Consider the following 26,873-nt stretch of genomic DNA (forward strand, 5'->3'; position numbering starts at 1 on the left):
ACCTTTGTTTAGAGGCAAATTTCTACAACACCGTTAATTTTAGCTCCATAAAAGGTTATTCGTTTTTTAACTAAAAATAATCGGGCAATTTAAAAAAAACTGAAAAAAAAATTTGCTCCAGTGGCGTAAAAAAAAGGGGGATGAAAGTGACAACTAACCCTCACAGCGCGTCATTGGTTGGAATTTTCCAAAGTTTGTATATGTCAAAATATTACTTTATTAAGGAGCATATTGATCACCAAATTTGAAAAAAGAAATTAAAGGCGTTCTTGATTTATGGCAAATTTTTGATTTTGATATAAAATATCCTAAATCTCAGCAACTAGGCCCCGTAAGGGTTCGTATTCCTATATCAAAATGAATAATTTATTGAGATCTCTCTGTAGTAGAGCGTTGTCGGTCGAAAATAGAAACACCCTGTATATAAGCCGTAAATATCGAATAATTTATATAATTCATGTAAACAGTAAATTCAATTTTATCATAGAAATTTCACATTTATGTCAAGATACAAATGTTAGATGTAATCGTACATTTACATTAGCGCCTTCCACCAAACAAAAAATATGTAATTGTATAGATTTTAATAAATATTGTTTTATTGAACGCTCCTCGTACATTTTGTTACAAACAGAATCCGGAAATGGAATGGATTTTTTATTTTTAAACTTTGTTTCATTTAAATGGATAAAAAATAAAAGACTGGAAAACAACGAAAGTTAATTAACGTAAAGTCTTGCGCATTTAGGCGTCGAAAGTCTAAAATCCTTCATTGGAGGGGTGACCGACGCATTGACGGGTTTGTAGAAACTATGAGGGGTGAGAAAAGGCAGTAAACCTAAGCAAAGCAGTTCATCGCGAATATTAATAGGTAGTGGTAGTGTTTTAGCACTAAATATTACAAATACCACGTGTTTACAAAACAAAATATATCGATGCCATTGTTGTTTGATGCAAAAAATGTAATGTGAGCAAGATAAATTCAATGGTGAGGCGGAATTTATGTCGCAATGCTTATTTAAAATACATTTGAACCTAATAATAGAAATAATTTAATCATCGGTTAAAGCGTACATCTCCAGAGTATAACGTAAGTGACATTTCTTTAAATACTATACTTATAATTTTTAACATAACATAAATGTGGGTTAAGAGGTAATAAATTTTAGGTTAATACAATAAATTGATGTTTCTCGTTTTCCTCGTCTCGGAAGAGGAATAGGTATTATATTTCAAAAATACTTATAGTTATCTATTTAATGAACATTTGAAAATATGAGGAAATCGATCTCGATATTAAATTATTACATTCTAAATTGAAAAATTGCATATTGCAATTTAAATTATAAAAAGAAAGTTCATTCAATTCGTTTCTCTACCAGCGACTTTTTTAAAGAACTAGATACATTCCAATATTTGTGAAACAATATCCAAACTATCGAATATCAATAATTCAATCTACCAAAAAAAAAACATCGTGTTTAAAACTAAATGAAAATTGCTCAGTAAAGATTTGAGGTGGGGTAACAGCCCCAGCGCTCGGCCATGTAACGCTGCTCTGCATATTAGCATATTAAAAAAAATTAAAGCAAAACTAAAAGACTAACTATTTTAGTTGGTTAAATACTACTTAATACGTACTAATTTTTTTACTACTTTCGCCGTTTTTTGTATTTGGCATATACAGGGTGTTTCAAAAAAGGTGATCCCATCTCTAGGATAGATAGAAAACTGAAAAATATTTGGGGTTCGCTCAGTAAAAAAATTTCGTAACGCTTGTTTTTCAAAGTATGGGCACTTAGCAATTGGAGACCTTAGTATGGAACAAAAAACAATTTGATTATCGTGTATTGCGATTCTGGGACACAAACTGTTGTTTGTTTTATACTAAGGCCTCCAATAGCTCAGTGCCCATGCATTGGAAAACAAAATCCTATACTGATTGGACTGAATTTTTGTTACAATTCACATAATGTTTACTAATTAATAATAATAATAATTAATAACTTTATCAATACTTTATACCAGTATCGGTTATTATTTCATAATTTTCAAATCAAAATATTCCGAAAACGGTACATAGTACCGAGTTTTATCAAGAGTAAATTTTTGATGTAAAATTAAATGATTTCAAGTTCACTTAATATTTTGCTTATATTATATTATATATTTTGCTTATAAAATCTAATATTGAAAAAGTTGTGTTCAATAATACTTGGTACAAACTGTGTAACTAGCGCCCTCTATGAGAGTAAGACAAATTCTGGATGGATGTATCAGCTTCCAAAACATATTCGTATAAAATTTCAATACAATGTTGCCAGTATTTGCGGCAAAGTTGTAAAAAAAGTGTAAAATTTTTTACTGGGCAAACCCCAGACATTTTTCAGTTTGCTATCAATCCTACAGACGGTACCACCTTTTTTGTAACACCTCGTAAAAATTATAAGAAAATTTTTAAAGTTACAATTGGAGAAATTTCTAGTAGTCAGCCTTTAAGAATCCCTAGCCACGAGTGTTCCAGTGTTCAGTCATAAAAAACTAACTAAATTGCCTGAAACACTGTGAATTTTCAATGTTTTTCTCTTCAAATTTATTCTGCAGTGTAACTAATCGTTTTTCGGTTATTTCAAGTTCTGTTTTTGATAATTTGTAAGGTTCAGCAGGATCCATATTCAATTCTTCCATTCGTTTTTCACACTATATACAACAGCGTGTGGATTAAATGGTTAAAATCCACACTTCCTACAAACCATTGATGATGGAATTCGGCAATGAGTTTCTTCAAAGTATTTCTTTTAATAAAGGACAAAATTTTGTTTTCGTTAAAACACAATTAACACATTCTGGTTTACACTGCCAATTTCATACTTTTTTTACACTCACTTTTGTATCGTTTAAATACATTTACATCGACAGGTTGCATTATGTGTACAATATTATCCCATTGTTGCTGCGACTCAACCCCATCGTTAAATAATATTTATGACCGTCAATCAGTAACATTTTGATTTTGATTATATCCTCTATTCCAAGATATTTGCTGAAGCCATTCGCCATAGAAAATATCGCTATTGTAACTGAACTACACAAAAAACAAGGCAGTGCACTTCCGTCACCAACGAACGTTAAACATAAGCGAATATTGACACCTCGAAAACCTTTTTTTTTTGGGACAGAAAAGGCATTTTGTTGTGGGCCAGACAATCAATGCACATGTTTACTGTAAATCCGTTAAGAAATTGCGCCGCATAATACAAAACAATCGACGGGAATTACTGTCAAAAGATTTTGTTTTGTTCCACGATAATGCACGTCATGACAAAAAACTTATACAGAAATTGGTCTGGAACGTGTTTGATCATCCTCCGTACAGCCCGGACCTCACCCCTAGCAACTTTCATCTTTTCTTACACCTAAAATCGTTCTTTATTGGTCAACACTTAAACGAGGATAACAATCTGAAAGAACATGTTCCCACATGGCTGAAAACACAGGTGATAACCTTTTAGAAAGAAGGCATACAAAAATTTGTGACACGCCATGACACGTGTCTAAAGCTATGTAGAAAATTAGTTTAACAGTTGTAGATTTTTGTACGATAAATATTTCTTCGGTATCTGTACATTTATATAACCAAACTAAACTTTGTCGATGTACATCGTATTTATCATTTTCTATTGACGGTAATGTGTTTTTTACTTTACAAACAACAAATCAATGAAATCTAATATTGAATGATTTTTTAATGGAGTTTACAAAAATGAATTTGGAAATTGATAAAAACTGATACAAAATTACAGATTTTCATGATCAGAATCATGAAAGCCAGATTCAGTCTCGAAATTTCCGTCAATAAGCTATTCCAGATAAAACTGTCTTCAAAGAGAATAAAACAAAGAGATCCCCATAGTTCAAGGAAGTTATCTACTGCAACAATGTGTGCCGACGGCTTTTTTATCAAAATTCAGGGTTTTGAAAGGCTCATCAAAATTCTCGCTTTACTTCATCTTGTAACGCTCTGATTTTTCAAATCGCACCCCATTATTTGCCAACGCACTTCCTCTGGTTTTTCACCCGTTTTCCGGTTCGTGAGGTTTCACTTCATACCCATCTAGAAATTTCTTGGAAAGAACTCACCTTAAAACGAATGACTTCAATATGATTCAAATAATATTTCTGTCAACTGTCAAACATGAATCAGTACTACCAACCGACTACCTCGCGTTATGCGCTCGTGTCCGAATTTTGAACTCTTGCTGGAATGGAAAGCCTTCTGCTACATGTATACACATATATATTAATCTGCTTTTCAGTTGAGTTTGCTATTTTAGACCAGTCTTCAATATGTAGAGATGTTATGAAGTTAGCATTTAGACCAATCCTTGCACTGAAGATTAAAGGCCGCTTGGCATAATGCAATACAACGTGCAAGAAATTGCAGGCAAGTCTCTATAAACCGTAAAAGTAAACAAATACCTAACCTCAAATTTTTTGTACTTAGTTTCACAATGAAAATAACGAAGCTAAGTTGGCCGATCTGTTAAGCCAAAAGTAAGTAGATTGCAAGTTGCACGCAATAAAATTGACACAACACCGATAATGTCAAGATCTTGCATGAAACAATCAGATAAACTTCATCTGCGCATGATTTTGATCAAGAAATATTGCGTCTTGCATTGCAAGTTGTATTGCATAATGTCAAGCGGTCTTAACATTTAATCAAATCCATAGCGAAATTCTTCAAGATAAATATTTATCCAAATGAGATGTTGAAACTGCAGTGCGACAATTTGTTGCATCTAAGCGCAAAAAATGGCTTTACCAAGGTCTCAAAACCATAGAATAATAATGGACTATATTTGGAATTTCTTTTTATATGATTATTCAATAAACAAAGTGAACATTGGAAAGCTACATTATTTATAAGACACCCTCTACATTTTTTTACATACACGCCTTGTTTACTAATAGAAATATTCCGAAAATAATTCCGAATATTTTATATCTGAACGCATTCGAATATTACTTTCAAAGTTTCTGATATGTTTATTGGTTCGGGACTGAAATCATTTCAATTTGAACTCGTACGTCACTTCCAAGTAAATTAAATAAACTCTAGCCGGCCCTACGCCATGATCTTCGGCCATCCAATTTTCAAGATCGATCACAACGGACTATATCTCTGTCTCTCTGGCTCGGGAATGAAATATTTAGGATGTATAGCAATCTGCGGAAGAGCACTTAGTTGGCATTAGCTGCCATAAGTGTCCTGTGGGAAATGAGAACAGAAAACTCTTAATATATTAGGCGAGATGAGATCGGGCATTTCTGTCTGTTACTTTTATTTTTTGTACTCAACCTACAGAAACGATTAAGTGATTAATTTCCCGAAAAACGAAGTTGTCGAAAAAGAAGACAGACAAACAATTAGTTAATTGTTTCTTATTTATCCGAAAGTGATTAAAAATATTGATAAACAATGAGAATTTGGTAATGTTATACTAGAAAAATCGTCGCTTAAGTTTTATCCGATGCAAATTCAACTAGTGTTAAGTGGAATTAAATTTTCAAGAGAGAAAAAAATAACATACTAATATAAAACTGCTTCAATCAACGCTCTGAAACACACTGTTCACACTACCACTACACCAACAATTACACACTGTACATGTGAGCGTTGGTGGAGTGGTTTTAGTATGAATATCACCAACGAAAATAGAAATTCCAACTTCGTCAATGAACATTGAAAAATTTTTAGGTTATATTTGTAATGTCACTGCAGGGATTTCCGAAAACTATGATCGACTTAATCAGATCATTTTCTCAATATTGCGAAAGTAATCCTAAACACGTTTATTGGTATTCGGACACTACTTTTCAGAATAAGTTCTCATACTTTTCTAGCCATAGATATTCTTGCATTTAATGCGTTTCGAAAGGAAGATTGTTCAACAACTGATCTACCGCGCTTCGTAATCCGAAGAAAATTGTTTAACCCGCAATGTGTGTTATCCTAATGCACTGTCCTCAGGGTTTTTGGAACTAAATCGGCACAATAAGAACGTGTAGCTGGTGCTCCATTTTTGTGATAATCTTCTAAAATTACGCTCATCAAACTCACGATCTTTCCTGCTGAAAGTTGGATTTTGAACTTTTTGGTTCATTCATTGGTACTTACTTGTTTATACTGTGTTAAAAGATGACCACAAATGTCTTTTCGAATTTACTTTCCTGCATGTTTTAACATTTGAGGCACCCCTCGTGAATATATTTTTTCATGATCCGTTTATCATGCCGTGGCAGCTTGTGAGATGGTGCCAAAAATCTTATAAAATTCAAAACAAGTTGGTCATCTCTGTAAGATGTTTAGTGCCCAGGGAATGTAGGCCTTTTATTAAATATGCACAATTGACAAAAACAACTCCCCTATTAATAAACGAAAGTTACATGTGTCATAGGCAAGTAGATCACAATTTTTAACTTAACTCCACAATGATAATGATCGTCACATGAAAATCCTTGATTTTCAAATTTAGAACTGTTACATTAGTCAAAAAAATGAGAATTATTCGTTTATCGATCAAGTCAATTTTTCTCAATATCTTTCCTCATACTGGCTCTAGATTGTCACTCCATTTCTTTCGTAGTTGTCCTCTACTCCGTATTCCAATTGGAGTATTTTGACCAGTGTATCGTCTATAATTCGTCTTATATGTTTGTTCTGTTGTTTTTTACGTTGTGATACTCGTTCGTTATTGTTATATACGTCACATGATCGTCTGATTTATTCGCTTCTTTCTCGATCTAGTAGTGTTTTTTCCGAGATCTGCCTGAGAATTTTTTATTTGTGGTCTCCAAGAACTGTTTCGTTTTTGATGTTTCAAGCCTTGTTTCTGATGTATTGGTCATCATAGGTCTGATTGTTGCTTTGTAACTTTTCCTGACGTTTTTTTTTTGCAACCTCAGGTAATTTTGGAACTAAATTGGCACAATAAGAACTTATATTTTTCTGATAATCTTCTATTTCTATAATTTCGCTCAGCAAGCCGAAATACGGTTGCCTCGATTTTTCCAGTGAAGGTTGAATTTTATACTTTTTGGTTCATCCATTGGTACTTTCCTCACATTATCTTGTTTATACTGTGATACTCGTTCGTTATCTTTATCTACATCACATGATCGTCTGATGTTTTCGCTTCTTTCTAAGTCTAGTAGTGTTTTTTCCGAGATCTGCCTGAGAATTTTTTATTTGTGGTCTCCAAGAACTGTTTCGTTTTTGATGTTTCAAGCCTTGTTTCTGATGTATTGGTCATCATAGGTCTGATTGTTGCTTTGTAACTTTTCCTGACGTTTTTTTTTGCAGCCTCAGGTAATTTTGGAACTAAATTGGCACAATAAGAACTTATAGTTTTCTGATAATCTTCTATTTCTATAATTTCGCTCAGCAAGCCGAAATACGGTTGCCTCGATTTTTCCAGTGAAGGTTGAATTTTGTACTTTTTGGTTCATCCATTGGTACTTTCCTCACATTATCATGTTTATACTGTGATACTCGTTCGTTATCTTTATCTACATCACATGATCGTCTGATGTTTTCGCTTCTTTCTAAGTCTAGTAGTGTTTTTTCCGAGATTTGCCTGGGAATTTTTATATTTGTGGTCTCCGCTGTTTCGTTTTTGATGTTTCTGGCCTTGTTCCTGGATATATAGGTCTGATTGTCGCTTTGTAAATTCGTGCCTTTGTTTCTTGTCTTAGGTGTTTGTTTTGCAATACTACGTTCTGAAAATAAACCACGACCTTATTTGCTCCAGCTACTTGTCTTCTTACTTTCTATACTATCTTAGTTTGCTTTCCATTGTTATAAAATATAACTTTCGAAACAAAGTATTTTTTAGAAATATTGAGAAAATTGATTATAGTATTCAACTAATTCTATCCCAGTGCCACCTCAATTTCCAGAAATCGTTATTATATTGAATGTTCTGAGATGTTATAGCTTTTTCCTACATTTCTCGAGGCTTTTTTACCTCCTTATATAAATGCTCGTTCGAAAAAAGTTTATTTTTCAGAAATTTGGGGGAAATTCTTATTACATTTTGGAGACAACGCAGTTTTAGTGGTTGTTATAATGCGGACTCAGCTGAGAAATTTTCTCTACGTTTCACGAATAATATAAACAATTTTCTCAAAATAATCAGAAATATTCTGGAATAATTGAGAAGAAACTAAGAATAACGATCATAATCCTATTGTTCGAAAGCTTGAATATTTTTTTAACGCTTTATTTCAGAACAAATCTAGAACAACTGCTAGAATCGCGATGCCTTGACAATACAGAGTCAGCTCAAAAATAGTTTATTCTTCAATTTTCTCTAAAAGTTTCATTCTCAGCCAGTATTCCCAATTCTCAATAATTCATCTCCCTAAAACCCCAATGAAAAACCCCTAAAACCTCCACAATTACTAGGGATTCTCCCAAAAACCTTTTATTATATATAAAATAAATAATTAAATACTTTTAACGTAATAAATAAATTTAAAACAATCAATAAATAATAATTTCATTAGTTTTTTTTGAATTCTTTATATAGTATTGAAAACTGCAAGTAACAAATCATTTTCCTCGGATTGCGAGTTTTTAAAATCATACATATTGACATTGAATAATTTCAACATTTTTGCGGATGAAATGTTGTGAATGATCCACCATTTTGTTGCAGTGTGGATCGAACCATAATCACATTTCAATCGATATTCTGTTATGAAACTTATTTTTTACAATGTTATATATCGATATTTGAAGTTATAAAAGTCCCTAAAAGTATAATATCCCTAAAAACGTCCAATCCCACATTTTTTCTCCCTAAATTTGGGGGGAAAACCCATAAGCTGAGAAGCCTTAAGCCGTTTTCGGTACAAAGTATAACAAACCTAGAACAACCTGAAACAATTTAGAAATTTCTGTAATTTCAAAGTACGCTGCCATCTTCCTTGAAGTTGAACGATGCAAATCACCTAAAGATTTGTCAAATATAAGGTTGATATCTATTGAAAGCTTCCAGCCTAGGCTCTAAAGAGTTACCATTAAATTTGTGCAGCGAGACGGATGCTTAAAACTATTTTAAATTACTCTTTTTGTAAAATAATTTTTTTTAGAAAAACAAATTGTCCAAATAAACAAGATGATTTTGGGTATTGGTAAGTGTGAGTTAAATCAACTTATTTCCATCTCAGATGTCTACAGTTAAGCAATGTTCCAACTTTCTACGGACCCTGTATAGCACAAATATTTCCAAGAATACATAATATTTAAATTATCTATAACAAACTCAGTAATCTAAAACTTCTTAGAAGATTTTCAAAAAAGGTCTTTTTAAAAATAGCCAAACTACTTAAAATCGAAAGCATGTCAAAAGTCAGGCGTTGTTGTGAGAATTTCCTAGAGCTTTCTCTTAGATTTTGATGTTCGCAGCTAGCTGTCACTTAACACTTCGACTAGACGGAGTTGGAATCAGCAAAGATGAAAGCCGTTTCGTGTCTTGAAAGTGTTCGCTTCGGTCAAGATGTCAGAAAAGCTTTTAAAACACATTTAGGCGAAGTTGCAAGTATACTCCACGTTTTAATGCAGGGACGAAACTAGGAGAGAAATGGCTTTGAAAATATTTAGTTCACGTGCATTAATGTATATGGAAAAAGTTGATAAAAATTCATTTTATATGATGTTATTACTATATATATTTCGTTTATATTTTCAATTTCAATAGGTCAGTTAAATAAATTGAATTCGCCTTAATTAGAAAATTTATTAATGATTCTGTCTTGTTAAACTGAATACTTCTAGTCGTATTGCAATAGAATCAGTGTTCAAGGAATTATTCGCCTTTACAAACTAAAATAAGAGTTAATAAGTACACATTACATACAATTTAATTGTACATTCTGTTTCAAAATTATCAATTTGCTTTGTTTTATTTTCGTAGTCAAAAGAAAATTAATTAAATTTAATGAAAAAGAAAGATATCTAAGTAAAATTAGTCATAAACATATGATATACATTAGGGTGTTTCTTTTTGATCAACTATTTTTCTGTCCCATCGTGAAATTTTGTTGCACGTCCCCAAAAAAAAATTCCATAAAAGTTTGGAACCTTAATATTAAGTCCTGAACCTAGGGGTGTGAATATTTCCCCTTAAAAAACACGAATACTCTGATTTCTTTCTATAGTTCAGTGGCATTTCATAACATCGCTTCGCCCATGGACGATTTTTTTCAGAATTGAATGCTCTATAAAAGTGTCCATTGCGGTCAAGCCGTAACTCGCACCGGCGAGGTAGTACAGGCCTCTAAACTTGATTTTTCCAAGAAATTCCCGTTTTTCTACATTTATCTTATGATATGATAAAAAATGTGACCAACAAATAAACAACAACAAAAAAAAGGTCCTCAGCACTAAGTGGCTAAAATCAATATTACCGAAGATATTTAATGATAAAGTTTTTGTAATTTCAAATTTTTATTAAATTCTTCAACATTTCTGGAATTATCACCTCATTTGGTCGACCACTGCGATGCTGGTTTTCGCAGGTCGTAGGGCCTCGTTGAAACTTTGCTACCCAATATTTTACTGTTTATAACGAAGGAGCAGTCTCAACCAGAGTAAAATCTAGCTCAGCTATTATATTAGTTGGGCTAACGCCTTTCAAATAGAAGAGTTGGATCACATAACGATGACTAAACTTGGCGTCTTCAAACTTATGCTGTATAGATTGTGTACTTTCTAATACAGTAGGAATTTTTAAGCAACTACTGCCATCTCTAGGTCAGGTCAGATACTTCTGGGACCATTCTCGAAGAATCGTGTACAAAATATCTTTTTACTTACAGGTGCAGAGCGGCTGGAGAGCCAAAACGACTTCTAAAAACAATTATAATTTCATTGTATAGCCGAATCGGGGTATTCTTAGAAAATAAAATATACATGAAGTTACATCTATATTTAATTAGATTTATAAGTCCATATTTTTTCTTTTCAGATATGGACTGAAAATGATACACCGAATTTTTTCCATAGACTTCAATCAGCATTTTTATGGATATGCATAGTACAGAAACACATTCCGGTAGGTTGCTCTGGAATTTCAGTAACTTATTAATGTATTTGTTGATACATGGTTATGATTTACGGCGTCTTTTAATTATTAATAACGTTTTCAATAGATTTCAATCTCTATAAAATTATAATTTGACATTGACATCTCAATATTACTATTTTTGTTAAATTTACAATAAAAAAGTTGGATACAAGTTTTTCGTGCCATACACGGGTCTGGATTTAGGGAAAAGTATCCGAGGTTACAGCCTTGAGGCTTCGACAAAAGAGGGGCCCTCACAAAAGCTACCTCAGTAAAAATAAAAGATTTTTTGATAAAAATAACTAGGAAGAAATTTGAGTTTTATTTCGATAATTATTTCACTCCTTTCTAGCCCCAACACCTACAGGTCTCTAAATCCGGCTCTGCATGTACACATGAATATCTTAGAATTATACAAGGTGCACCGTTACTCCAAACTAATTTATTATCATTTTTCCTAATCATGTATAAATTATCATTTTTTTATAAATTGTGAATAAAAACCGTCAAGATCCCATAATTACATTTTTAATAGTCGTTTGAAATAAAAATTATTGAAAAATTTAAAAAAGTTAAGTTAGGAAAAGTATTTATTGTTATTAGGTTCTTTAAAAATTTTATTACGTGTCGTGTATCAAACAGGAAAGAATAATTACTCTTATGATGACAGGTTACGGTTATCGTAACAGAACTTAACGATACGTGTCCGAATCGCAATTAAGTTACCAAAACTGCAATTTGGAGGATTGTGAAACTTTTTGTGTGGTTTTATTCAAAAGAGAAAAAATTAATTAAACTTTCTCACAGCCATATTTAGCAATACATCTCCATTAAAGTTGCAAAAAACGTGCAGGGTAATTTTTCCGGCGTAAATGGGATTAAGGTCTGAACTGGTTCTAATGTATTATCGACCAACTTCCAATCACAGACTTTTTTATCTTATTGATAACCAAGCCACAATTGAACTTCATAATATAGCTGAAAAAGATGTTGATGCGCAGATTGAGAAAAGATTGGAAAAAGGCATACTAATTGCACTTTTTTATTACGAGTTTTTGCAACAAAATATTGAAAGAAGTAAGGGAATAGGGTTACTGATAACTTCTTATAGAATAGTGTATCTTCTTGAAAAGTTCAACATATCACATATTTTAAAAACTTGTTTTGTCCCTCCTGAAACATTTTGATGTTGTATCGCAGCCAGATCTTCTTCTGATAGTGTCAATTCGATCCGGATGATGGCGACTAGCATGACTACACTAACAAAAGCTGTTGGAGACAAGACATCATAAAGTTTGGCATTTTTAATGGTGAACTTACTGAAAACTTGTTGTCATACAAGTACTATTTGAGTTGTTAACAGATACTTGTAGCATTTATCTTGATCAAAACATAGCTTTCGACGTCGATTAAACCCCATTGCCTCTTTAACCACCGAGCCATTTTTTCAAGTCTGAGACTAGGAGGCTAAATCAGGCATATAATGTGCATGAGGTAGCAATTCAAACATTGATTCTTTAATTTTGGCTATTGCAAAAAACGGATGTGAAAGCTGGTGCCTTGTATTGATGAAACAATACTTTCTTCTTAGCCACTGGCGGCCATTTTTGCTTGATTTCTGCGCCCAAAAGTTTCAATAAGCTCGCATAATAATCGCCATAGATAGTTTCTCCTTTTTCAAGATAGTCATCGCATCCCAAACAACCAACGCCAAACCTTGCCTGTAGATAGAACGGTCTTTGCCTTCTTTGGAGCCGGTCCTCCTTTTTCAGTCCATTGTTTTGATTGTTCTTTTGTTTCGGGTGTGAAGTAATGGACCCACGTTTCATCTATGGTTATGAAACGGAGCAAAAATTCCGGTTTATTTCTGTGAAGCATTGCCAAACTCTTGATGAAAACATGTTCACGTTCACGATGCTGTTTTAGTTCTATTGTGAGCAAACGCGGCACCCATTTCGCGCACAAATTGTACGTCAGATTTTTTGGTTGGGTTAATGTGCTGATTAACTCGCCTCGACTTCGGGTGATGAAGTATCATCTCGGGCCACCGTTTTTCGATGGTTTTCCAACGTCTATATCCTGAGAGACAACGAATAATGGATCTATGCATATGAACCAGAAACTGCGAAGCAAATGGTTGCCTGTTTTTTCAGAATAACTGGACATGTCGTCACCGTTCCATTAGAGCAACGTACTTAAATGGTACATCAGCATTTGTTTGTCAGAAGTGTTCGAAAATATCAGGAAAACCAATCGCAGAAGATGACTCATTCTCTACCTTGACAATGCCAGCTTTCATACATCAGTTCAAACAAAAACGTGTTTGAACAGGTAAAACATCGAATTGATGGGTCATCTGCCGTACAGTCCTTGTTTGGCTCCAATGATTTCTTATATATTCCTGTAGATTACAAATAAATTGCGAGGTCAACGTTTTTCTACACATGACGAAGTAGTTGACGCATTCAAATCACATGTTTTATAGGTACCTTAGTTGGAATGAGAAAAAAATGCTTCGACAATTGTTTCAAACTCATGCAAAAGTGTATTGATATTAATGGAAAATATTTTTAAGAACAATAAAGCCATATCCAATTATAAATATTTGTTTTTATTTGTCCAAATCAAAACTTAACTCGTAACCCTCGTATTAGATACATTGACTGAAGAAAAATATTTCTACGTGTATTACAGTTTCAATGATATGTATATAATGTGTGTCATACGTGGCGAATCTCAGAATACATCTTATAAACAGTGAAACTTAGAAAAGAAATATTGAAATATTTTAGTGAGTAATTATATGACTTAATTTTATGATAAACCTCGCCGCTTTGCTCAAAAATAAGAAAGATTCATTTTATGCCCTATGAAAAAACCTTTATATCAAAGCGATAGGTATATCCCAATCAAATGAATTAACATTTTATTATTTTCCTCACGTTAATACTTGAAAAGTCTTGATACTTTTCCTGCTGTCTTATTTTCTCGTCGAGCTCCTTTTTAAAATCCTACAATTAATCACTTCTGGGTCTTGACGTTTCATTACCCGTTCTTTCTCTACCCAATTTAATTAGCATGCTAAACATTGAATTTTTAATACCCAAATTTAATTTTCAAAAGGAGATTAAAACTGTTTTCAAGGATTTCACTTTACAACTAGATTTGTGTTTTGTATCAAGATAATTTAATTTAAAAACAAATATCAATTCAAATGCAAATATTCTGGTGTATGCGCAAGCTAATGATTGAGCATATTATATAAATAACTTTCTGGAGAAATGTTTTCGTTTAAATTTAAAGGAAAAATAGAAACTTTAGTCTGTTTTTAAATTAGAAGGAACATTTTAAGAAACTGTAATCACGCCACTAGTAAAAAAGTTACGTGTAACAAGTTACAGAATGAGCATATATAACTTTCCAAATAAATATTTTTATTTAAATTTAAAGGAAACATTGACGGTCAAATTTAAAAATTGTTAAATTGTAGTCTTGTTCTGAACTAGAAGGAACGTTTCAAGAAACTAATCACGCCACTAAAAATCAGTAAAAAAATCACAAAATTGGGAGCAATTACAAAAAATAATGGTTGTAACAAGCACTACTTATATAGAGTGAGTTTTACGTATGGAACGCCTCAATTATCTCGGAAACGGCTTGTACGATTTTTATAAATTTTTATGTACAAGGGTCATGTGATACTTATTATTTTTCATCTACATCTAAGTGCCATAATTTCGGAGTTATAGCTACATTTGCGGGGCGGATGTAATTTGGGCGCTAAAGGATAAATGGACTTTTTACAACATGTAAACTAGGCTCCAAGACCGAAGGGTCATTTTAATCCTATGTGTATTTTGGGCGCTAACCGACTGAAGTACATGATTTATGAAATACAGTTATTTATTAAATCACCGACATTTATAATAAGATATATTTTTGTATTTTTAGATTTTCCTATAAGAAAAATGACCTATTATCACTGGTCTGAAAAAATTTACCGTTAGAGGGGGCTACTTTGCACTTTTTTTAAATGAAAAATCTGCCCTTAATAAAGTTTCCTCACAACATTTTTGTAACACTCTACAAAGTAAATTTTATATTTATTTATATTTTTATTTAGTACTTAAGTACATATTAATATAAAATAAGAGATTTACATAACCTAACCTAACCTAACCTACTTAAAAATCTATCAACTTTCCCTCTATTGGGTTATTTTATGACTCGACCTACCTGCACATCTTAGCGCCGAAAATACATGTCGAATTATCTACCCTTCTTGGTCAGACAGGTAAAGAAGGATGGTTAGCGCCCAAATTACACCCGCCGCATTTGCGTTATCTCCGCCAAAGTTAAAATAATACATTTAGGTGGTTATGACTGCTACAATAACAAATTTGACGTTTCAATAAAATATTATTGTTGAAGTTTATTGAAAGTCACAATGGATCTGAGAAAGAACGAATTGATATTTTAATGATGTTAGGATAAGATGATAGGCGTAGAAGTTAACAAGAAACGTATATTTTCAATAATTTATATCCTAATCGAAATATCATAAGATCTACTGTCAGTAAATTAGTGAAAAAGTTTAACAAAACTAGTTGAGTAAAACTACATCAATTTAAAGAAATCTTTAGATGTTTGTGTCCTGTTGGAAGACCATCCACGCTTGAACTTGATATTTCGAAAACATCCGTGAAGAAAATTTTACGTGATAATAAATTGCATCCATATAAAGTAACGTTGGTTCAAGAATTGTCAGATGACGATTTTAATTGACGTGAAGAGTTTGCAGACCTAATGATGGAAAAATGTTACAATCCAAACGATCCAAATTTTTTAAGTAATGTTTTGCGATGATGCCACTTTTTATATTAATGGAAACGTAAATCGGCATAATTGTAGATACTGGTCACGTAACAATCCTCGTTGGATGCGTAAATACCACACCCAATATCCCGAAAAACTCAATGTATGGACTGAAATAATAGGCGACAAAGTAATTGGTCCCTTTTTCATTGAGGGTACCTAACTTAAATGGCCCGACGTATGTAGATTTATTGGAAAATAGTATTTTACCTGAGTTAGCTCGAATATTTTCAATTACATTTAAAAAAAAACACAATATATATAGGGAGATCCATTTGAAATAACAAAGTTCATTATTTTTCGGGAAAAAAAAAGCTCCGACAACAATGTACTATGTACCATAATACCGGCCGTATAACAAGACCTTTGCGCACAAAAATTTATAAAAATCGTACAAGCCGTTTCGGAGATAATTGAGGCGTTCTATACATAAAACTCTGAATATTAATAAAACAGAAACAAGAAACCAATATGTCCATAACAAACATTTCTAAATGGGGGTTGCATGCTTATTCAAACTATCCAATAAAATTTTCTTTCAACAGTTTCGTAAAATACGTGTTTGTCTCTGCTATCTTCATTTATATCATTTGTCTAAAATCGCTCTCCATTAAAATGTTTTGCCAAATTTAGAAACGAAAATAATTGGAGGCAACCGGATCAGGTGGATATAACGGATAAGTAATAAGGTGATTAGATTGGGAGCAATTAAATGAAATAATAGCCAAAAATATGAAGACGGTTCAAATTTTGATCGAGACAAACGCTGTAGATGGTACGTATGTTTTGAAAGTCGCGGCTTGATTATGTGTTAGCTGGGTCTCTTATTAACAGTGTGGCATAGTTGTCGTTCATACTTTTTTTAGCGTTGAAAAGGCATTAAAAACACGGAAATTCTTCGGCGCTTAGGAAATAAATGCTGTAGGTCTGCTGTATTTAAAATGTCGACCGCGACCAGCATCACACCAAAACCATTCGCTGCGTAGAATAGCTCGTTATGGAGGAACGTAGGAGGAATTTTGGCTGAAGCTGGCACTATTATAAGTAGTGTAGAACCCTTTCAATATCTCAAAATAACGGCACGATGGGTTCCCAAACTGTTGAGCTTTGAGCAAAAATTCATGCAGTTGGAAGTTTGTAGCCGCTTTCTGAAACAATAAGCGGTGGAGGGTAAAGGTTTTTCAACGCGCATTTCACTGCAGACGAAACATGAGCGCACTATTGTACTTTCGAAAGCAAGGTGTCATCTAAAGAGGGGAGAAAGAAGGAGGAAGAGGCGCCAGTCAAAGCGACGACAAGCAGGTCACCCGGTAAGATTATGTGTACTGTACTCTGGGAACCACGGAAAGTATTGTACCTGTTGATTTCCAACGTTCCATAAATGCTGCATAATACTTTAAACTCCGAAAAGAACACGCAGAACTCACTTATAGCTGGAAACGAAGGAGCATTCTAGCGCGACGTGCGATTCTTCTTCAGGATATGTATGTATGTATACGAGGATGTATTGTATGGGCAGCAATATCGGGCAAAGGAATAATTGGTTCTATTTTCTTTGAAAATGCGCCTAACGTCACTGTTATTAACGAACGCTATGTTATTGAGAGTTTTTTTTATCTAGAAGTTGAAACTTCAAATATATAGTGAATGCTAGGACTTCGTTTCATAAAGACGTAGCTACCAGTGACAAATAACTCCATGGTAGTTGTGAAACAGATTTTGCCAGGTAAACTGAATTACATGGCGTCCTCGTAGTTTCGATTTGACGTATGTTGATTTTTATGTGAGGATAACTTAAAAACAAAGTCTGCAGAGAATATTTGGGGTAAAATAGCAGTAATCATTCAGTATTACTGAAGAATGTTTTCAATAATTTCCGTTCGCGGTTGAATAAGTCCAGTCGTAGAAAGGGTAATCAATTAGATGGTTATTTTAAAAAAATAAACTTCAGTTATCAATTTACAACTCCCTAATTTTATTCTAACTATTATTTTTTGTACTTATTTTTTAATCTATTTTTTAAATATGCACATTCTATTATGCCACCCTGTACATATTCTGGACATACCATACGCTTTCTCCAGATCAATCAAAACCATTTATTCTCCAATTTTATATTTATTCTCTTTTTCGCAGCTTTGCTAAATATCCATACTATTTTTTTTTTCAGATTTAACTAAATATCAAATATCAACTGCTAAAACTGCGTCGAGTGCTCTTAGTACTGCAACAGTGTCGAGTTCTTCAAATACGCTATCTAAAACAGCTTCCATTTTGCGTAAATGTGCAGGATGTCATAAAAATATTCACGATAGGTTTCTTCTCAACGCATTGGATCTATTTTGGCACGAAGATTGCCTCAAGTGTGGTTGCTGTGATTGTCGTTTGGGAGAAGTAGGATCTACGCTGTATACCAAAGCAAATCTTATCCTATGTCAAAGGGATTATCTTAGGTAAGTTATTAGTCGCAATGTTCACAATGTTACCATCCGCAACCAATGAAATACTCATTCCCCCAACATAAAAAGACATTACAGGCGTAAGTTAGAAATGGAACTCTCATCTTGAGCTACTGGCTTGCAATATGACGGCTTGGTGAACACGTGCAGTTTAGAATAAAAATTTCGCATTGCAACTGGTTATAAGTTCATTGAACTTGAAATTCCATTATTTTATAGTAGTATGTTTGATAAACCTGACTGCAATTTCAGCACAACCTCAGTTTGGGAATTGTATTAAATTAAATTCCATTTATTTATCTTTCTAGCAATAATCTATTGTTATTATTGGATTTATACATTGTTGAAAAACTGACAATGTTGTCTATTCTTCGACATAGTCCTCATTTTTTCCGACACACTTTTAAAGCTCCAACTTTTGTCTTCTTAAGCTTTCCCATGTCGATAATGATATTAAACTTGTGAGTGGATAAATCGTGGATGCATATCATGGAAAAATTAACGCACGGAAAAAGTAATAAAAATTAAAAGTTCTTGTACATCATTTGAAATTTCAACCGAAAATTGATGGTGACGTTCGGAAACTGATCTAAATCTCGTTCACAATCAGCTGATAGGTGATCTACCTGAATCGAGGTTACAGTATTCGAAAAGCCCTCATATGTACCGTAGAACAACAATTTGAGGACTGGCGTCTAAATCTAAATATTAGGTTTTTTAAAATATATTTGGCTTCCGGTGTGTGTATACTTTTTACTTATTTTTGGGAGTGAAATTTATTCTACAAAAATGTGAAATACTAAAACTAAGAAACGAGGCTGCAATTTTACTCTTGAAGAGAAATATTTACTTTTAAAACTTGTTGAAAAACAGAAGAATATAATCGAAAATAAAAAATTGATATAACTGATAAAGTGGAAATCCAAATAAGAAGCTTGGAAGCAAATAGAAATAAGTTTTAACAACTGCAACATAGTTGATTCTCGAATCTAATTTTTAGATTTGAATTGTCAAATAAATGTGTATGTTGGTAACGGACAGAGCCTAGCCAACGTGCAACTATGCCCAGAATTTTTAAATTTGTAGATGATACAGTTTGTACCCTTTTCTATTTCTAAAATTGGGGGATCCACCTACGAAGTTTCAGTTCAAATCCAATTTAATTGGGAAGAAGACAGCATAAAATATAATTTTGGAAATATTGCAGCACCATCACACTGAATTTTGTGTTGAAAATATTGAATGACTCTTCGATTAGGTATATTTATACCTAATGCTTATCCCATTCCTGAAAATTATCGACTGTTCCACTTACTACATAGAACATTAAGAATTATACAAGATCGGTGTCCTCATCATACCAATAGGTAATAAACAAAATCCATTATATCCGAATAAAAATTAAATGATAACATCACTTATTGATAAATGAATAAGAATTTAAATGTAGTTTCATAGCGTACAAAAAGTCTATGGAAAAAATACCCAGCCAAGCGAGTCAATTATATTTATTCATCATTATTGCCAACATTCCCTATCTGTCATTTGATAAACAAGTGGATGAAAATAATAAGAAAATACCAACTGTGAATTTAACTCCAGGTTAATATTATCCGACAGAAACTTAATTACATTATAAACATTTCAATTGATAAACCGGCCCCCAGTAATAATATTACAATAGCTTCAAAAATAATCGATTGTTTTACGAGTAATGAGGAGAAATCAGCGGTTAATCATGAAAGCGTGGATCGAGAGGTTTTAAAAAAATTACATACGTTAAGTTACGAGTGATAAGTAACAATCGATTGCTCAATTCGGTTTTAACACTTTTTGAGAAACTTCAAAAGGTGGTAACACAAATGGGACCCACTGAAAAACTGAAGTGATTAAACTAAATCGCAAAGCATATAGCCACTATGATCAATTCGTAATTTCTATTGGCTTAATTTTACCATACATTAATTATAATTTATAGGTTATTTGGTACGACGGGATATTGCGCTGCCTGTAGTAAAATTATACCTGCATTTGAAATGGTAATGAAAGCCAAAAATAATGTTTACCATTTAGAATGTTTTGCATGTCAGCAATGTAGTAATAGGTAAGTGAATTCGTTTATTTCCAATACAAATTTTTTTCACGATTATTTTGGCGAGTTGGCGAATTGGTTAAACCATTTAAAAAATAAAAAACGTTTCTAAAAATTTGTGTTTGATATTGTAATTACCACTTAATGAAATTTACCTACAACTCGCCAGTTTTAATATTTTTTGTTCCTGTCAGATTGCGAATTCACTGGACTGAATCAGTACACAGAATGAACGCGTACCCGACGAGGTATAGACATTCATAAATGTCAATGCTAGTTCAATGACTGCGCTCTTGACGTAGAAATTAACCAAATTTCTAATTTTTACGCGAACGTTAAAAACATAACCTCACTTTTCTAGTATAATTTGTAGTTATACATGGTAATTTCATAATTATAAATCAAATAATTTGAAAAATGACTTTATCAAGTGTTTGTATAACAAACAGCCGGATATATACAATAATGTTATAAAGAAAACTAAAACTAAAAAGTAACTAGTTCAGGTGTACTTAGTGTAAGCGTACAAATATATTAAGTAAGTAAGTGATGAACGTATGTATAAATTCACCCCATCGTTAGAAATAGTTTAAATAAATAAAAAAAAACATTACAATATAATACATTATAAATAATTCAAAATGGACGAGAACTGTTTGAATTTGTTTATACACGTGCTCTTTTAAGGTTATGTACTAGAAAACCAGCGCCATGTTCGCGTTTATTCTGTGCTGTTTTAAATTCGGGGTGTTTTTTTAAACATTTATCCATATCGAAACTATTTTCGTATTCGAAAGGTTTGAGACAAGGATGCAGCTTATCTCCAACATTATGTCAAATACACATTCAGTAAGTTATGAATAGCTGGAGAACTAAAATGGCGACAAACGGAATCAAGATAGAAGACGACCAAGTTATTATAGCTTACAGATGCAGATTATATGCTGAAGAAATTGGACGATAAACTTGCAAAATGGTGTTTGAATATGAATATGTCACAAATACAATATCTGCCGGTCTGAAGCACACAAGGAGACCCCGAACAGGGTTTGACGATGTAAACAATTTAAATACCTAGGAAGCATAATTTCCGAAGATGGAACAACAAAAGAAGATATAAGAAATAGAGGGCAAAAAAGGAAAAAGCTACACAAAGTCTGATCTTAATGTTTTGGAAGAAAAAATGATCCTAAACACAAAAATGACAATTTACAAAGTCATAGTGGAGCCCCTTTTAACATATGGGTGCAAGATATCCAGAACAGAGCATATACGAAATGAAGAAGAGGTCGAGTGTACACGACTTCAAAGAGAATACAGACCTAACAACTGCTCTATTACGGACATGTGTTGAGGATGGAGGATGGAGCAGAACAGGTGGCCGAAGAAAGCATTAATGTACCAACCGCAGAATAGAAGACCCTCAAGGACCTGGAAGGAAGGAATTAAAAAGACAAAGCTATCCAAGAAAACGATTGTATAGATAAAAAAGTGGGATGTGGCAAAAGAAGCTGTAGTATCCCCGTTGTTTAGATATATATTTTTGAATTGGAACGAAATCTTTGCCAGCTATATTACGAGCGCTTTCATATTGGGAACGTGGCGAAATTAAACACCTAAGTGTACTTACTTTAATATATTCCGAACTTTCGAATACTTAAGTATTCATCATAGAATTAATTCTATCAAGCGTCAATTTGAATAATGAATTTTGAAATCCATGAATTTTATGTTTTTACTAGAAATTACACAATTTAAAATCGCCGAATCTTAACTAATTATTTCCCAGGCGACGATTACATAAGTATTCGAGAGCTCGGAATATATTAAAGTAAGTACAATTTGGTGTTTAATTTTGCCACATTCCCAATACGAAAACGGTTATATATATATTTATACATTTATGAACATCAAGCTCATTCTGTGCACTGCTTGAATGGCGAAATATGTAAATTTCTAATCTCAAAAATAATAGTTTCACATCTCGTCAAGAAATAGCGCCCAACACCACAATCGTAATTTTGTAATGGCAATAATATTCTCCTAAATTTTAATCTAATCATTAAATAAGATGCATATTTTTCTAGGTTTTGCGTAGGTGATAGATTCTATTTATGTGAAAATAAAATTCTTTGTGAATACGACTACGAAGAACGGTTGGTGTTTGCAAATATGGCTTACAATCCTACCAGTTTAGCTCATATTAAGCGACAAGTGAATAATTTACAGGTAAGTTACTAATCTAACCTTCAGATTTTCGAAAACTCTTATCTATCAATTTCTTAACAACCGTTCTCCTCTTCTTCTTCTTCTTAGTGCGCCGTCTCTCTGCGGAGGCTAGCGATCCAAATGGCTATTGTCGCACGAGAAACCGCAGCTCTGAATATTTCTGTAGACGTCTGTCCGAGCCATCTGCGCAAGTCTTTCAGCCATGAATTTTGTCCACAACCAACCGACCGTTTTCCTTCGATTTTCCCTTCTATTATCAGGCGGAGAATCTCATATCGCTCGCCTTTCATTATATATCCTAGGTACTGCAACTTTCTTTCCTTGATTGTCGTAAAAAGTTCTTTATGTTCACCCGTATGCTGTAGGACCTCTAGTAATTTACACACCCATTTCAAAATTTGATATTAACCATAAAGATTAGTCAATTTTTTAATCATATAGCGAACTAAACTGTGTCAACGGTGAATCTCTGAACTCGTCATTATATTCACTTATGTCGTCCTCTTCCTCATTTTCAATTTTATTGCCAAGCTCTCCTGCGTTTCTCGTTTCCGGTGTTACAAATGTCCTTGTTTCCTCATATTCCTCCATTTCATATTAAAATAATAAATTATCGATATTGTTTTTTAAAACACAAAGTCTCTTTGGATTTTTTATTTTCCTTAATCTGATGTCTACGTTTTCGCCATAAACAAATTGTTCTCTCTCTCTCTTTGTTCATTCCCTCATGGCACTCTTTCATTATCATGTATCTGGAGCTTGCCTCTTGCTAGTCTTTTTATTAGAATTCGTCGACGGCATGCTACTCGTGGAGCTTTTTTCTGACGATCCCACACCGGTGTTAATGGATGGCGATCCCACTTGGCTATCGCTATTTTCCAATTGGACTGATATAATGCTGGAAAACGTTTCCCGGACTTACAATTTGTTGCTAGTAACTTTTTCTCTCGTTTATATTGCACTAGAAGAGTTTCAATCTTCCTTTTAATCTCGGTGACATTATTTACACCTAAATCTTTTGCTATGTTATCTAATGCATCTCTTCTTTTGATTTTGTTTTTATAATCATCATTATTAGGGTCCCACAATAAAGGTTTACCTACGTAAACGTTAATTAACCTTATCAAATTCTCCTAGCTCTTTACTCATTTTGCGGAAAAACCACACACACACACACACTTTTCCACTGAATATTTTCAATAAAAAAATACAAATAATAATGTGTATATCCAAAAATTACGCCGGAAAACCACTTCAAAATACACTAAAACAGGTAGTAAGGGAAGTCACTGACAAACAATGTTCGATCTAGGACGGGAACATTCTAGACAAACAAAAATGGCGGCCCCTTTTCCTTCCATACATGAAATGTTTGGCTAACAATGTTTATCCATTGTTTGTCCAATTGGGACGCGGCTTAAGAACAACGCGCTCGGTTCCTACGCAAAGCTGGTTAAAAAAGTCCAAGAATTTAAGGCACACTCTGTATCAGAGATCTACCAACAAAAAAAAAGTAATAATCCTCTGACACGCGAAGTTTTTGAGTGGGAATGACATAATAGAATACGCTGAGAAAAGTTTTCTCTACCTAAATTGCAATTAAATATTTATAAGTGTCGACTAAGCGCTTGAAAAACAACACTTAGACAATCACTGTTTGTATAAAATTGTTTTACGAAGAACGTGCTCGGTTCCTACGCTAAGGTGGTTAAAAAAGTCCAAGTCCACACTCTGTATCAGAGATCTACCAACAAAAAAAAAGTAATAATCCTCTGACACGCGAAGTTTTTGAGTGGAAATGACATAATAGAATACGCTGAGAAAAGTTTTCTCTACCTAAATTGCAATTAAATATTTGTAAGTGTCGACTAAGCGCTTGAAAAACAACACTTAGACAATCACTGTTTGTATAAAATTGTTTTACGAAGACCGCGCTTGGTTCCTACGCTAAGCTGGTTAAAAAGGTTCAAGAATTTATGGCACACTCTGTATCAGAGATCTACCAACAAAAAAAAGTAATAATCCTCTGACACGCGAAGTTTTTGAGTGGGAATGATATAATAGAATACGCCGAGAAAAGTTTTCTCTACCTAAATTACATTTAAATATTTGTAAGTGTCGACTAAGCGCTTGAAAAACAACACTTAGACAATCACTGTTTGTATAAAATTGTTTTACGAAGACCGCGCTTGGTTCCTACGCTAAGCTGGTTAAAAAGGTTCAAGAATTTATGGCACACTCTGTATCAGAGATCTACCAACAAAAAAAAGTAATAATCCTCTGACACGCGAAGTTTTTGAGTGGGAATGATATAATAGAATACGCCGAGAAAAGTTTTCTCTACCTAAATTACATTTAAATATTTGTAAGTGTCGACTAAGCGCTTGAAAAACAACACTTAGACAATCACTGTTTGTATAAAATTGTTTTACGAAGACCGCGCTTGGTTCCTACGCTAAGCTGGTTAAAAAGGTTCAAGAATTTATGGCACACTCTGTATCAGAGATCTACCAACAAAAAAAAGTAATAATCCTCTGACACGCGAAGTTTTTGAGTGGGAATGATATAATAGAATACGCCGAGAAAAGTTTTCTCTACCTAAATTACATTTAAATATTTAAAAGTGTAGACTAAGTGCTTGAAACCGATTTTTGATGTGAAATTATTTAAATCGAGTAAAGTAATTAGACAAAGGGGTCTTTGAGATTAAAACAGTTTTCCTAAATAAGATATTATGCTCTCAAGACTAAATTAGAAGGTGCGTAACGACTATTGCAGAACGGAAAAAGCATATATTTTTTGTCACAGCATTATTTTCACGTGATCTAGTCACTCTCGAATTTTTTGCGGAAAACTTTGTATATGATAAACGATACATTAAATCAATTTTGCATTAATAGTAGCTAATTTAATAACAAATCACTTTTTTTCAGCGTGACGAATTCGGGTACAATTCTTCGAATCCAAGACAAACAGCAACAGTTCATTAAAAGTAACATAAGTAAATTATGAAAACTTCTGAATATAATACTTTTGTAAAAATTATATTATCAATAAAATGAATTAACAAAGAATTACGCTTTTTAGTTTATTTGGCATGAAGAAGATTCAAAAAATTGATTTATAATTTTAAAAAATGGTAAGTAACTTCATTAATGTTAATATTGTTAACAGTTTTCAATGAAAACATATAAACAACTGATGAGAAAAAGACAACAGAGTGTGGCCGTGAAGATGATTTTAAAAAATAATTTAGGTTATCAAAAACAAATATGTTCATCTTCTGTATGAAAGTACTGACATAAAACCATACCGTAGTCTAGAGAAAAAAATTGTACCTCCTATTAAATCGCTTCTTTTAGATGCTTCCTTGATTTGGCTATAAAATTATATTGTTTTGCTGTAAAAAATCGGTTTTTGAAATTTTATCCACTAAATTTGCTTATTGTAGTTCAGAACACATGAAGAAAAAAATGAATCTTCCTAAACCAGAATCGAACCTGGAATGCTACAGTTTGAATGCACTCCGCATTTACTTGGAATATGCATGTCTTGATTTGTTTCTCGACAGAGAAAATTATAAATCGAAGTAATAATAAATTTGACTCGAACCTATCAAGATTATTGTTTGTGTGCATATATTTTTCAATTTTTATTTTGTGTTAAAATGTAATAAAAAATCGACCAAAAATGAATAAAGAAAAAGAAATTGACTTATCTCGACACCGCTCAAAATTAGACAAGGTACTGAGGTTGCTTCATTAAATTTATTGATGGAAAAGTCGAGGAAAGTATATAATATGAATTTTTTTGGACTCTAAAATGGAAAAGAAAAACATTACATTTTCTGAATTGACTTTGTTAGTATACTTCAATGCTTAGAAGTTCGATTACCTTACATCAATGTATGAGGTTAGAAAATTATGAACAATTAGGAGAATTCTGAGACGGAAAGCAAGTTTTCAGCTAAAAAAAGTGGAAAGTGAAAACTTTTTCTAGCAAAAATGAATTTTTTCAAACCAGAATCGAACCCGGGATTCTGCTGTTGGAATGCACGCAGCATCTACTCAGAGCATATAAGCC

The 26,873-nt window shown here is 33.0% G+C and overlaps 1 protein-coding gene across 1 annotated transcript; it reads left to right on the forward strand.

Moving 5' to 3' along the window:
* Positions 1-771: 771 nt before the first annotated feature.
* On the forward strand, positions 772-25,864 carry LOC130904164 (LIM domain only protein 3-like). The gene is made up of 6 exons (XM_057816756.1): positions 772-1,090; positions 11,037-11,123; positions 18,181-18,463; positions 20,448-20,573; positions 22,649-22,790; positions 25,724-25,864. Exons 2-6 carry the CDS (start codon positions 11,093-11,095, stop codon positions 25,778-25,780), a joined length of 639 nt encoding a protein of 212 aa, XP_057672739.1. The 5' UTR covers positions 772-1,090; positions 11,037-11,092; the 3' UTR covers positions 25,781-25,864.
* Positions 25,865-26,873: the final 1,009 nt, after the last annotated feature.

Source organism: Diorhabda carinulata, chromosome 2 (assembly GCF_026250575.1).
Source record: "Diorhabda carinulata isolate Delta chromosome 2, icDioCari1.1, whole genome shotgun sequence".
NCBI lineage: Eukaryota > Metazoa > Arthropoda > Insecta > Coleoptera > Chrysomelidae > Diorhabda > Diorhabda carinulata.